At 32.9% G+C, this 15,819-nt stretch overlaps 1 protein-coding gene across 1 annotated transcript in view; it reads left to right on the forward strand.

Annotated features, from left to right (window-relative positions):
• CSMD3 (CUB and Sushi multiple domains 3) overlaps nt 1-15,819 on the forward strand; it is a 604,389-nt gene that overhangs the window by 260,286 nt on the left and 328,284 nt on the right. The window contains exons 8-10 of the mRNA XM_008929222.3: nt 1,023-1,100; nt 6,213-6,300; nt 15,284-15,408. Of these exons, the coding sequence (XP_008927470.2) occupies nt 1,023-1,100; nt 6,213-6,300; nt 15,284-15,408 (291 nt within the window). The remainder of the gene's footprint in view (nt 1-1,022; nt 1,101-6,212; nt 6,301-15,283; nt 15,409-15,819) is intronic.

Below are 15,819 nucleotides of genomic sequence, written 5' to 3' on the forward strand. Positions count from 1 at the left end.
TGTTAACTTCTACTAGACCTAGTTCCTTTAATCTATACTGTCTTCATCTGAGTACTTGCTTGTAGTTAATAGAAAACATCTTCTTCCGTATAGTTTTAAAATATATATATTCTATAAAGCCAGTCAAGTACACTCTACCTAAATTAACCTATACTTAAAAATTTAAAATACTTTAGGAGGTCCATTTTAGTGTATGGTTCATTGCTCATAGGCCAAGTCTATTAGAGATAAGAGGTCTTTAGTTTAATGACTGAAAATGAAAGTTTCTTGTGGTGCTTTTGCTTTATTCTTGCTTACATTGCTGATATATGATAAGTTTTGGGTTTATTCTCTTTTTATTGGTTGTTTTCTTTCAAAGGTATATTGAGGCCACAAGGTTTGCCTGGGTTAACTATCTTTATCATAAAGCCAGACAAAAATAACGACTTTTACAGAAACAGATGAGCTGTGGGCTTCGGGGAGAGGAGGGAGCCAGCTACCTTCCATATCACACTTTGAAAATAACAATTCTTAAGGTAGAAAGATGATCAGCTGCAGAATCAACAATAGACTGTATTTTATTTTTTGTATTCAAATATCGTTTTTCTTTCTTTTTTTTTTTTTAATGGAGAAAGCAGGGGATAAGTAACTACATTTTCTCAACACAGAAGAAACCGCTGGTTTAGAGCAAACATATTATAATACTTTTCATTTTCCAGGTTCCATAAATGTGTGGCAATGTTTTACACAATTATATGGTCCATGGAAATAAACACTTTTGGCCATATATTTTTTTTTCTTATTATGGAGGAGAAAAATAAGTTACGAATCTCATTTCTTTCCTTTGTCAAGTATACAAATTGGTCTCAATATTTATTTTTGTAAATTGTTTCCCACCAAAAGTACACAATCGGAACTTGTTAGGTAGCCAGTACTCTTAATTTGCGTATACTTCCATGATAAAATTTGTCAAATGAAATGAAATATTTTAGACTGTATTACCTGATACATGTTTTTGTTTTTTGTTTGTTTTTTTTAACTAGTGAAAAAGGCCATAGATTTTAAATCTAGAGGATTTAAATTGTTTCCAGGGAAAGACAACAGCAACAAGTTTTCTATCTGTGAGTGTACTCCTTTTTTGTTACTTTTTTCTAGTGCAAGAGTGAAGTTTGTGCTGTGTTGTTTGTGTGTTTTCAAAATTATTTATGTATTTCTAATAGAACTGGTTTCTCCAGTCTGCATGGTGAATTTTTAAATATGGTTCTACTCTAAAGGCAGTCTTTCTATAAATCTGGCATTGTAGAAGGACATATTATTTTGTCAGTCATTTCAAACTAAATTTACAATATTTATAGGGAAACAAATATTCAGCCTACTAGGTGTCAGCTGTAAACTTAGCTCCTATGAACAGATCTGTTATTTTAATTGAACGTTAGCATCAGAAGGCTGTGCAAACCAAAGCCTATCCTCATTTACAAATGCACAGCCACATATTTTTTCAAGAGACACGTCTGAGGTCAGTCTTTGAATTATTTTTTTTAAAAAGTCATTAAGTTTGACATTTTAACAGATTACCTAACCAAAATTTTAAAAATTCTGGAGATGCTTAGTACCTTCAATTTTAAGTAGAGACATTAAAAACTGAATCAGGTGACTTTCTAGCACAAATTAAATAGGTGTATCACTAAATCGCTGCAGCCCGGGTTCGATTCCTGGTCAGGGAAACTCCCCCGGGCAGACGGAGCTCGTCAGCCCTGTAAGGCCATCCATCTAAGAGAAGGTCGCTCTAAACAAACCTACATCCTGAGGACCTCGCTGCCACTGTCCAAGCTCGCTTGGCCCCAGTAGATGAACCTCAGGATTAAAGGGTGGGCTCAGTTCAGCGCACACTGTGTCTCACCTAAAAAATCCACTGCGCAGGCTCGAAGGGTAATGACCTTTCCCAAATCTTCGCTCGCGAAGACTGGCCATACATACATCACTAAATGCATTAAAAGGATACTTTTGTAAAAGAATGTGCCATTTTTATAGAGTTTCTTTTTGGAATAGAACCACATTTTAAATATTAGAAGTAAATAAAATGGACAATGTTTAGCCTATGTCTGATTATGCTACATTTCATTATTCTTCACAGGAACAAAAGAACTTGTTTTTGAAACACCTTAGGTTGGACATGTTTGCACTAATTTTTTTGTTAAACACTGTCAGTGATGGATTCAGTTTCCAGAATTTAGCAGGACACATTAGCATAGGTTTTAATTTTCGGTTAGATTTTAAACTATCAATGTATTAGATACGATTTCTTTTTTTATAGAAAGATGTCTTCAAGCAGCAAGACCCTTTAACATTTACCAAGTCAGAAAAACAAAGCAAAACACACTTCTACTCAGTTTTGTAATGTAACGTATTGCCATATTCAACTTCTCTGTAAACTGCATCACCTAAATAGTTCTGCAAGGCATTTCTGGTTTATTTAAAAAAATTGTATGGAGATATTTAAAAAAAAAATATTTTTTTTAATGAGTACTGGGTGAATGGAAAGTAGAGTGATTTTACAATATGAAATAACAGTAAGATAATTACAGTAGTGTTTATAAAGTACATCACTGAGGTCTCTGTCTGGTGGCCCATCTGTGTTTTTATAGTTAAAAATAATAATAATACAATGGATGATAAAAGAGACTGTTTCTCTATACATGTATTTTGCACTAATCCTTACATTTTCTTCTATATAAACTTTAATAGAAATTCCATATTTATAATGAATTATGAGAAACTTTTGATATCCAAAGTTGATTGTTATGAAATTAGTGATGAAATTTGTCAATATATTTTTGAAGGTCTTTATATAATTTCATAGTTATGATATTCTATGTAAAGCTGAAAACTTCTTTATCTTTTTTAGTGATTATGCAGAATAGATTATTTATATGAGTCAATAATAAGTGAAGGTGAAAATCTTGGTAATTGGTACCTTTAGTCATCATAACCTTGTCATAAATAGATAACCAAGATTTTATATCGTAATTAGCCTTTAGTTAGCTAGTCACTTTGGTAGCTGGGGAATTGAAGAACAGTATTTCATAAGACAATTATGTATTTGGCTGTTGACTAGACAGTTTTTGCAGTGTGTTCTCAACTGAGTCTGTACTTGCATTACAATGACAGATAAGGTCCTTTAAAAAAAACAATGTACATCATTCAACTGTTAGTGGTAACAAGTGACCTATTTTACATTATGCCTGATATTAGCAATATCTTTAGAAATTTTCATCTAGCATTCTCATCTGTATGTCCTTTCATTATTTTACATCTTTTTTTCAATGTTATATAACATTCAATACTAATGCACAGGTGATTTGCACAGAGGAAAGCCAGAATGGTGATATTTGGTATGATGATACACTTTGAAACAAGTATACATCAACCTAATTTTAGAAGTGTTGACAGTACCAAATGAATTCATTGGGGAACTAATTCAACCAGGATTAGTACTCTGGAATTTCTTGCTCCCGGTTTCTTGACCACACCATCAATGAGTGCTTTCCCAAGATGCCTTTAATTTACTACAGGAAACCCTTTCTTTGCTTATTGTCATATGAGCATCTGGGGTGTAAAACAGATATCTGTGGAATTATATGGAGCTGTAGACTGAAAAATCAAGCATTATGTCTGTAAAAGTAACATCAATACAAAAATCCTAAAATGTGCAGTTATTTTTTACTAAGTATTTAACAGAAATCAGATTGGTTTTAAAATTGTGTAAATGCATTTTAGAATTGGGATCAAATCAGAAATTTGTTTAATGACTTCTACCTATTCACTTTCTTCTGTATTTTTACTGTACTATATGTCTTATTTTTAGAATTTAATTATTTTATTGATTTTCTTTAACATAAGCCTTTATATTTTTATTTATGAATATTAACAAATCCATATCTTATAATTTAAAAATCTATTTTGTAGATTATTTCTAGAATGAAACTTTTTACAGAAGATATAAAAAAGCAATAGGATTTTCAAGCTTCCATTTTCTATAGAAATTGAAGTGTATAATAGTGTATAATAGTGTATAATAATACCTTGAAATCCAGTAGAATATTCTTTTTTATATTAATATTTCCTCTAGCACCTGTGTATGGGGAAACATAATGTCCAAATATAAAATATTTATTTGAAATATGAAAACATGAATTATAATAAATAGAAATAAATCTGTTTAAATAATAGTTTTACTTTATTTTTTATAGTAAAGAATTTCTTTTGTGTGCATTGTTATATGATGCATGACCAAATGGCACCATTATAATTTCTATAATATTATTATCAGGCATCATGAATAATTTCCTAACTTTAGTTTTAATATATATTTAATGTCAGAAATGTCTTCTCTGTATATTCAGATTACTTATGATAATTCTGGATTTCTCATGTCTCATAATGAACGACCCAGATATTTCCAAAGATATTTCAGTTAATTCTAAATGCTTATCCAACAAGATGGCCTTGTGAAATGCAGTTTTTTCAATTGTAGTTGTCATATATATATATATATATGTCATATATATATATATATATTCCAACATTAGCATGAACTTGGGTTTCTGTAGCTAATATACTTTCATCACATGTACAAGTATTGGGGGAGGAAAAGGCTGAAACCTGAAACCCTGAACCAGGAGAAAAAGTTGTCCTGTCCCCAAAGTCCCCTGAACATAGAGATGCAGATGAACAGAGATTGTCTTGGTTTGCTACTAGAGCAACCTTGAACAGGACAGAGGTATTTTGGGACAGAGGAAGGTAAATACTATGGATCCAGCTGACAAGGGCTGAGCTTGATAGGTTTTTTGAGCAGCGTGCTAATGTGAGATGTTTTCTTTTTAAGCCTCTGCAACATTTGCATTTGGCCTTTGGCTTTCTCAGGGTTACTAAACCAATTTTTCCCTTTCTCTGTGTGTGTAAGACAAATCTCAAGGAAGGGAAAACACCCAAGTATTCTGAATTATTTTCTTCTTCATTAAAAGCTGAAATTTAATGAACACCCTTTAGAAACATAGTTAGAATATATATTTTTCTATTCATGTGTATTATTTACAATGTAATGTGGTTGCCCTAAATATATGCAAACTTTTTCCTTAAAGAAAAGTAAAAATCTAATACTGCAAATCCAAATCTTTGAAAAGATTTTTTTCCACTATTTTATTACTAGTTCAGTAATAAAAATAAATAAATGTTAAAATCTTTCTGCCTAATATAAATCTCTTGGCTTCATGTAAATTTGTATTATTTTTTTTTAATATTCTTCTATAAGGCTATGAGTTTACCAAGTAATGGCAGACTAACCTCCTTTGCTAACTTTTTGGCTTTTTTGAACTCTGCTACTTCTGGGTTCAATGAACTTGAAAAATTAAGTGCAAAAGTTAGTAGAATTATTTTGACCTAAAATTATTTTTATAAGATATACTTTTGCAACCTGTAAAAATTACAAGAAAGTATATAATTCAAAATAAAAAAAGTAAGTGAAGAGATAGTTGAATATGTTGAGGGATATGCTGAGGCTTAGGTTGCTACATACAAATTTTCAGAAAAACACACAGAATGGTTCCCAGGAAGTTTATCTCTGAAGACCTGTTTCAGTTTATCGTAAGATAAATGTATGCAAATCAAACTGGCATTTTGAGTTTACCTTCAGTTCACCATATTTTGGGAATATATACATTTTCCATACTGATTAAGGACAATTCTCTCAGTAGGAGTTTATACACTCAAGTTTTATTATAATTCAAGGAGAAAAGGTCAGCTCTTAGTGGAGATGACATTTATTAGCGTATATTCAGAATAAAACCTTAGATCCCTAAACCTGATGAACACTCCATTAAATGTTAATGTTTCTAAGGAAATAGCAATAAGTTTCTATATGGATTCAATAATATTACAAACAAAAAAAATAGCTGATTAATACATCTTATTAAAAAGTGTGAGGTTTTTTGGAAAAAAAATCAGAAAATACATGCTTTGCTTCTTATAGGGAGGACAAACTTATGTACTGAAACTAGAGTTTATATTGGTGATTGTATTCTGTAGAAAATGTGTTTTAAAAGACCTAAAATGAAAAGAATATACTTTTTCATATTTGTCAATTTTAATTGCTTAACTCTGTATTTTGTAAAAACTATATTATTTTATCTCTTTTTTTGTTTATTTTATTTTGTTTTTGTTTTTGTTTTTTTCAGTAAATGAGGGAGGTATTAAACAGGCGTCCAATTTGTGTCCAGATCCTGGAGAACCAGAAAATGGAAAACGGATAGGCTCAGATTTTAGGTAAAATATAAATCCTACCATTGTATCATTTCTCTAATACTGAACTTGGAAAATGTATCTGCTAAAAATGTATTACTGTTGTTGAGTACTCTTTTAAAACTGACCTTCTCAGTAAAAAGTAATCTGAAGTTCTGTGTAAAATTATGTCATTCAATATAACCTCTACTTAGTATGCAAACAAATATAATTCCTACTTGGAAGAGAGCATATATCTCTGATAATCTGGCAAAAATTGGATCGAAGGTAAGTTGAAGTAATTTTCTCTGTAAATACTGTATTAGATTTACAAATATTGAGCATACATGTGGTACTGGAGGTTTTTGTGAAGGACAAAGCAAAACTGAATGCAATACAAGAAGAACAGTAAAACCTCAGAGAAGAAATTTCAGATATTATAGAACTATTCGTTGGACTATAATAGAGAGTACTGCATTTTCTACAGTATGTTTTTGAGGAGTCCAGAGGTTTGATACATGCAGATGTATTTCCCTAGTAGTGGCTTAGCATCTTTAATGCAGACTATATTTTTCATTAATTTTTAAATATTCTCCTCTATTCTCAGCTATCTTTCAAATTCCTTATCTTGTAAGGAAAAAAGGTTTTTAATACTCTTTCAAAACATTCTACTGTCTTTTTCTCAGTGAACACATATGACTCCTAATTTCAGTATCAGCAGTGGTTGAGTAGAGAGACACATACATAATCACTTTTGAAAATGTTTTGAATTCATTTTAGTCTCTTTTCTGAGTTTCTCACTTGCTTCCTTTTCAATTGTTGAACATTTATTTTAAAAGTGTTAACATTCATATTGTTTTATATTTTATATATAGACACTTTAGACTGTATAAAAAGAATAAATCTGTGTTCTAGTTTCACATCATATGCTAATTTCACATTATCATTATGTTTACAAATCTCTTTGAAACACCTACTTGAGCAAAAATGAAAGGAAAAAATTATTAAAAGGGAGATTGATAATTTTTAAATTAATTGGTTTTATTACATTCAGGTTTGTTATTACATATTTTGTATTTTACATATCCCATAGCACACTTCTAAGCATTTGAAGATAATAACTGTTCGAGTAATCTGGGAGATGTACAAAGATATAAGAAACTAGGATACTTCATTCTTTTACATAATTTCTTGTACCTTCTGTGTGTTTTTTGTTTTTTCTCCTCATAATCAAGCAAAACATTAAATTGAAAATGACATCCTAAGTAAATGTGCTAGCTAGTAGTCAGTCATTATAATTTCAGTTATTATAGTCTTCCTATTTCTCTAGTTTTGAGAAAAGAAAAAGTTTAATGTGCATCAAAGAAAGATTTATAACTAATTTTATAAAAATGTCATTTGTGACGTCAGCTGGCAAAAAAATTGTCAATATTTTCAGATAAATAAAAATAAATTCACTGTGTTTAACTACCATACTCTCTAGAATCATTACATAGGTCAGTGTTTTATATTTTAACTTCAAAAATACTCCTTGAGAATGAAAGCCTTTGACAGAGAAGATTCCCACCCTTTTCTAGTGTTATCTCTGCATGTGGTCACTGAAAGATCTACTTGCCAAGATTATTCTATGTGAGGGGCAGTACCTTGAAGAAGACATGATGATTATTGTCCCGCTCTGCTCTGCATTGTGGCCTCATCTTGAGTACTGTGTGCAGTTTTGGGCACCTCAGTATATAAAAGGCATTAAGCTATCAGAGAGCATCCAAAGGAGGGCCACAAGGATGGGGAAGGGCCTTGAGGGGAAGCCATATGAGGAGTGGCTGAGGTCACTTGGTCTGTTCAGCCTGGAGAAGAGGAGACTTAGGGGAGACCTCATTGCAGTTGCAACTTCCTCATGAGGGGAAGAGGAGGGGCAGGAACTGATCTCTTCTCTGTGGTGACCAGTGACAGGACCAGAGGGAATGGCCTCAGTGTTTTGTCAGGGGAGGTTTAGGTTGGATATTAGAAAAAGGTTTTTCACTCAGAGAGTGGTTGTGCACTAGAAGAGGCTCCCAGGGAAATGGTCACAGCACCAAGCCTGCCAGAGTTCAGGAAGATGTATTCTGAGTGTAGCTCTTAGAAACAACCCAAAAAAGACTAGTTTCCCTTGAAAAGATTTTTTTCCACTATTTTGTGGTAGCCTCTCTTTATAACACAAAAACATTGTATTTGGAAATAGTGAGAAGAGATATACATATGTATGCACAATTTCTAGCCACTTTGTTGACAGGCTTTGAAAAAGGTAACGATTACTCTTTGGGTTGTATTCGTCTTAATATGTTAGGGATAAATAAAGTGGTTTTCTGTCTAAGGCTTGTTAAATATCTTATGAATGTGAATGTTGAGATTCATACTTGTAAAGAACAGCGTTAGTGGGTGTTAATAAAATATGCACATTTATTTCATGTTGAACACTTCATGCATTGAAAAAAGATCTTACGGGGAACAAGAGCAGACTAAAAATTTTCAGCAGACTCATTAAAATTCCTTTTTAAGTTAACATGGTTTCAATTCTTGCCACTATCATAGTGGTTGCTCAATAGCTTCATAAGCTTCCAAAGTAAGAATGTTACAAATTCTTTAAAATAAATAAATAATACATTTACATTTGTTTAAAAACATCCAGTACTATAGAAAATCTTTTCCATGCTGTCTTATATCTGACAGAGGGAAAAATAGTATGCTTTCACCTTTCCCTTCTTGAAGTCCCTCTCTCTGTAATGAAGGAAATAGCTTTACTTTAGCTTGTCTTTCTTCTTCTCCTTTCTGAAAAGAAAGAGAAAATTCCAGTTACAATACCTTAATTTTAAAACACAGTATTTTGAAGAAGGGTTTAGTTCTATCTTTATTAAGATCAATCAAAATCTAATTTTGGTACAATTTAGTCTATTTTAGAGAAGATCATGCTCTTTTCACTTCTCTTTAGCTTTCTTCAAAGTGAAGGTGTAGGTTTGGAAGCATTTTATTGCAATTTCACTCCTGTTCTGATTATAAACACTACCTAAGCTCAGCACATTCATTTGTTCTTACATGGTTCTTATACAGACTTAGAAAAATCTGTAATGCAAGTTCTAAGACAAATATCAGCATTTCATTACATTCTTTGGGACCTGGAACTACCTTTTGGATATTTTTTTCTAATATGAAAATTCAAATGAAAATATCTAATGTGAAAATTCCCCATCACTACATTTTGAAGTTGTAAAGACTTTGTTTCTGATGCTAGATGCCCATTTGAGCATAACAGATTTTGCAGGTTGAAATAAAGTCAAAAAGACTGCCATCTTTTCCTGTACAAGAAAAATATTTTACCTCAGAAAGAAAACTTCCCTTCCCCATAAGTTTGTTAAAATTTTAGATGTACTAGTAAGTATTATGCTAGAGTTTCCTATTTTACTTTACCTGTCATACAATAAAATAAACATCTTTTTCACACTTGTCCAATTTTAGAACCAATGCCGCTATGGAAAATATAAGAAAGATATAATAGATAAAGAGAAAAGGTTTTCATGTGATATTGTTGCTTTTTTTTTTTTTTTTAGTTTTGAAGGGTTTTTTTCTTTGCTTCTAGTGGAATAAACATATCCAGATTGAATTATACTTGCACAGGTGTTTTATTATGAGGCAAACATGTCCCTCCACTGCCATCCCAAAGTTCTGTCTTCATAAAATGAATGAATGAGTCCATCTCTATCCCTCTACCTCTGTAGTGTGATACAACTGGTATTTAAAGTTGAGATTCTGATCAAACTTGGATCACAAAAATACAGTGAATGCTCTTGGACAGCCACAAAAATGCTAGCGTAGTCTTTAAAATACATATTCTATTGAGAGAAGGAAGAATATGAAGTTTATATTAAAGACAATTTATTTTATCAATGGCTTGACTTACAGTATAAATAATGATAATATCTTCTTTCATGTTATATTATAAATTAATTTGTAGTTATTCTTTGGAAGAATGACCTTGAAGTGAAATACTGATTGGCTAAATTGGCTAGAAGTTTCACACTTAATTTTCCTTAAATCTTCTCTGAATCACACACTTCTCTGCAGATACACAAGGTGAGCTTCTAGACTCTGAAACTTCAAGCCAAACATCCTGAAAATTTAACAAAACTCTATTTACAGCATGAGATGTGCTGACATACTGATTGTTTCTTTATGCTAACATTGAAATATATCATAATATTAAATTAGTTATTTGATAGAGACGGACTTTGAGAGATAATGTTTAGTTATTTCTGGTTGTACTTTTTTTTTTAATGGCTAAAAATGATGTCTCTCAAATTTGTTCAGTTGCAGGTATGAGCAGAATAGGTTAATACAGCAGAAACATGTGAATCTTGGAGAATGTTTTTCTATACTTGAATTTATATATGACTTTTCAGTTGATTCCACAGAAAAAATATGGGACTTCAATGTACAAATTCAGATGTATTCCCTGCATATGAGTGCAAAAATCCAAACTGCATCATCTTGTTTTTCTAGTCTGTCTCACCTACTCATCACAAAATTTACACAAGAAATGTAAGTTCAAAGTGCAGAATAATACAATTTATCACTACAGCTGAGTTTGAGGTTTTTATTCCTTGAATAATTGATTCTTGTTCAATAATAATTTAAAGAATATATCAAATAATGGAGGAAAAGAACCTAAAATGAGATAGTTTGTTACATGAATGCCAGCTGTTAAAAGAATACTATTCAGTATAAACTTCATATGAAGTTCAAAATTTTAGGCTTACTCTTTCTCATCATTCAGAGATTCTATAGCTTCATTTTAGACTCCTTCTTACTGCTTTCAGTTTGTGTTGTTTAAAGAGGGGTTGAGGCAGATGATGGAGACTTTAAAAGAGATACGAGATTAAAGTTTTTACAAATTTGTATAACTTCCTTATTAATATTTACTCATACTTTTTTTCTAACAAAAATATATCCAAAATTTGGAGGGTTTCATGCAATTCAAACCTAATGGCAATCCTCTTTTGTCCTATCAGAAAGAGAAATTTGCAGATAAAGTTACTGAGAGTCAAGCATTCAATTGTGGAGCTCTGAAATGCTTTAGCACATTATATTATATATGCAAAAGCTTTGAATGAATTCAAAATAAATTGAACAATTTAAGTGAGTCACAGAAAAATGATTAGAAGGGTCCTTCACAGGGCATCCACTCCAGCCTCCTGCCCCAAGCAGGACTAATCAGATCATCTGTGGCTTTGTTTAGCCAACCCTGAAAACTCCTAAGACTGAAGAGTCCACAGGAGTCTGAATATGCTGTTGCAGCTCTGCCCTGCTTTATTGAAAGAAGTTCCTTCCAAAGTAAAATCTGAATCTTCTAAACTGTCCCTCGTATATTATTTGCCACATTTAGAAAAGTTTGGCTTTGTAATGGTTCTTGAAGTGGTTAAGGTTTGCTATTTGATGGTACCTTAGCTTTCCCTTTGTTAGACTAATTAAGCCCAACTGCCTCAGCTTTTTACTGTAGGTCACGTGCTCTAAGTCTCTGACTAACCTCCAAACGCTAGAGTTCTTAGCAATCTCTGTCTTGAAGTGGGAGGCCAAACATTGGGTTTAATATTCCAGACACGGCCTCACCAGCTGAGTAATAATTTCACTTGATCTGCTACCACCACTTGATCTGCTGCCACCACTTCTAATGTAGTTAAGTATATAGTTTATTTTATTCAGGATGAGAACATATTACTGATCAATATTGCAAAACTTTGTACCTCTACTTGAGTTTCATGAGATTTCTGTTGGCCCAGTGCTGGACTTTGTCAGGTGTCTGGATTGAAGCTCTGCTATTCAGTGTGTCAGCTACTTTTCCTACTTTTGTAAGATCCATAAATCCATGGATCCATAAATTCTGTCTCACTGTCAAAGTTGAGGATGTAAATATTAAACAGGATAAGACTCCATATTGATTTCCTAATGCTCAGCTTATTACTGGCCACCAGCTGAATATGAAGCCATTGATTCCTACCCTTTGATCACAGCTGCCAGGCCAATTTTGAATATATATTTATTCAGTGCATATTTTGTCATCTCTCATAAGACACTGCTGTCAAAAACCTTACTGATGTTAAATGCTGTTACACTGAGCACTAATAGCTCTACCAGTGGTCTGTGTAGCCTGTCATTTTGGCATGGAAGACAAGCAAGTTGATCAAATACAGTTCATCTTTTGGTAAATCTGTGTAAGTGTTCTTAATTTCCTGTTCATGCTTTCCTAGAGTACGTGTTCTTTCTAAAGATTGATGTAAGGTTCCTAGCTTCTCCTTGCCTTTCTTAAAAGTTCATATAATGATTGCCTTTCCATAGTCACTAGGAACTTCTCATCACCATAATTTTTCGTAGATGATACCGACCTTGCACAGTCTCAGTCAGGTTTTTCAGCACTCTTTGGTGAAAGTTCTCTGGCTCCCTACCATCTTCTTTTACCTGTTGCTCCTCAGTATTGGCTGTCCCTCTTCTTCACAAATCGTGTTGGTACATACAGATGCCTGGGAGCACATGTGTTGTAGAAATTGATGCAGAAGAGACATTTAGTATTTCTGGCTTTTCCATATTGGATTTCAGCACCACAAAGTTGCCTCATCCATTTATTAATGAACCCACATTGTATATGAACTTTCTTTTGTGACTGATATACTTACAGAAGCTCGTTTCCATACTAATGTGCCTTGCCAGTCTTAGCTCTAGCAAGGGGCTCGTCCAAAGAGTCTAATTTAGTCACCCAGGGACTACTAAATTAGTAGCTCTGGTTCAGAAAGTTCATTAATCATAAATGATTGAAATATGGTAATGATCAGAAGGTGAACTATAAATGTTTGCTGTATTCTAAAGATTTTCTCTAAGCATTCACTTTTCATCACTTTTAGTGTTAGCATACTGGACTAAGTGAACCCAGTCTGGCCTTGGGCTGCATCCACAGACAACTGGTCTTTTGCTGAATATGTTTTGCTTTTGAAATTTGTAAGAGATTTTCATGCTGTTCTTTAGATTTTTCTTCTTTTTTTGGTTTATGTATGTCTATATAATATACAAAAATTAACAACTTCATAGCTATATCGTGCTTCAGTTCTCTTGAGATTTACACAGCAGATACAGTCACATGTTTAGGAGGGTTCATCTGGTAAAGAGTTTGGGTTAAATATAAGACAGAAAATCAAACTGCCCTTATTTTTCCACACTGTTTTTGGTCACTTGTTCCCACACACTGTTTTTGGAATAGTCTGCCAGTTTTCTCTAAAATAATACCTGCCCACAGTTCAGAGGCAGACTACTCCAGGCTTCCATGATCTGATTTTCTCATTCTCAAGTTTTTAGTTCTCTAACATACAAGCAGGCTGTGATCAGGACTCTCACATGTCCTCCTGCAATACCTCTGGATATGCAATAGAATCATCAGTTTTATCCTATCAAGAACCTCTCTTTGTCCTATAAAACCATCCTCAAATTACTTGGGATTCTGTCAAAGAAAAAGAAAATGAAACAAAACCCCAAACTTTAATGAAGTTGCTGCCTCATCAAACCCATGGCCAAGTGCTCTAGAGAAAACTAATTTGCATGTCCTTTTTGAATCTTCATGATGTTCACCTCAGGTATCTCATGCACCCTCCTAGAGAGGGAGGTGACACTATCCTCTTGTACTCAAGTTATGAAACTTTTTTAAGAGAAAGATGGATTTTGAACTGAATTCTTTTATGTCACAGATTAAAGTCAGTGGAGAAAAAATATTGTCATCAGAAAGAAGAAGGATCTCTCCTACTAGACAATTTTGAAAGAATTACTGTTTTTTCCATTTTAAAAAAAGTGTATAGATAGATAATGACAGCAAAGTATTAAAAAATGGTAATCTAGACTAGGCTTTTAAGTTACTGAGAGACAGATTTTAATATTTCCTTAGCAAGCTCTCTTATTATTGTCTTTTTTTAGTTGATCTGCCATGGAAATTGATCTCTGTCTCTTCTATTTTCTTTCTTAGACTGGTGTTTTATCATCTGCTTATCTAACTGCCCTTATTAGGTCTCAAACACATGGCACATATGTCACAGATTTTGTAAATTACCCAATCACACTGTGTTTATGAGTCAAGTATGCTTACATCATATACTATCAAATATCAGTTTAATATCAAAACTGATTTGGACAAGTAAAGTGGACTTCATATTTGGACTTCACTTTTGGAAGTGATAAAAATAATTATCATAGTTGTACAGTCTTTATAATCATTCAGACCTCTGGAATTTTTGCCAGTTACAATTTGGTTGCTGTGAGTTCAATGTAATTCGTAAATGGTGTACTTTCTGCTCAGTATTTCCTCTTTAAATCAGTCTGTGGTTAGTTAAAGGAAATATATTTTTCATGTTATTTTTCTTCATGAGTTCCTTTTTTTTTTCTAATAATCAAAGAGGTTCAGATTTTCTCAACATGAGTTTCTAAAGCAGATGGATTATTGTGAAAATCTAGAGAAAGATATTTTTGTCTTTACAATCTCTACCTTTTGAACTTTTCTAACAGTATAGTCCCTGTAGTAGCTGTGCATAACTTTTGACATTAGTGACAGATGGTCTTTGTGTTTCACAGTTTTGAAATTGCCTCCAACTCTGTGATCTGCCTTGTGACTCTTTTTCCTTAGTCTCACAGAGAACCTTTTCAACCTAACATTGCAAGGGCCTTTACATTATGTTTACTTTCTTATTTTCTTAAGTTTTTCACTTTTATATCCTTCTCTGTTTTTTGTGGACTCTGCAGTTCTTCTTTATCCCATTCTTTCACTTGACCTCCAAATGACTGTTAAAAAGAGGTAAACTAGCTCATGCCAAAGTGAGCATAGCCTTCAGCCTTTTACTACTGAGAGCAGAAATTACTGGATTATGTGTTTGTATTGTTTGTCAGGGCTGTCATATCTAAAAGAATGGAAAAAATTGACTGGTATCCATTTGTAAAAAAATGCTTCTTTTTATGTCATTGTTTATTTTAGCTTGGGAGCAACAGTGCAGTTCTCCTGTGATGAAGATTATGTGCTTCAGGGTTCCAAAAGTATCACCTGTCAGAGGATAGCTGAAGTTTTTGCTGCGTGGAGTGATCACAGACCCGTGTGTAAAGGTAAAGAGGAATTCTTACCCTTACGGTGATTTTTCTATTTCACATCTATCTATTGTTTGAAAGCCAATCTTATTAAATTAGTATTTTGTAAGTACCTGAAGTTTTAATCCCAATGTCCCCACCGTCTTAGTAAAGAAGGACACACCTATACTGTTTTGTCTGTGGATAGCTCACTGGAGATGGTTGTCAGACACAGCTAATTAACCAAGGATCCTGTCTCCCACCTTAGGTGTCTAAAGCTGTGTCATATGAGTACCCCAGAGTTTCTCCACTATGGAAATTAGGTCTCAAGAAAAGTGTGGACCAGTGAAAATGGGACAGAAGAAATGTTTAAAATATCAAAATTCTCTAAAATATAACAGTATAAACAAGTGTAAAAGAACTGGGTTGTTTTGATCTGAAGAATAAAGA

This window comes from Manacus vitellinus, unplaced genomic scaffold, assembly GCF_001715985.3.
Source record: "Manacus vitellinus isolate BGI_N305 unplaced genomic scaffold, ASM171598v3 scaffold_1_pilon, whole genome shotgun sequence".
Lineage (NCBI taxonomy): Eukaryota > Metazoa > Chordata > Aves > Passeriformes > Pipridae > Manacus > Manacus vitellinus.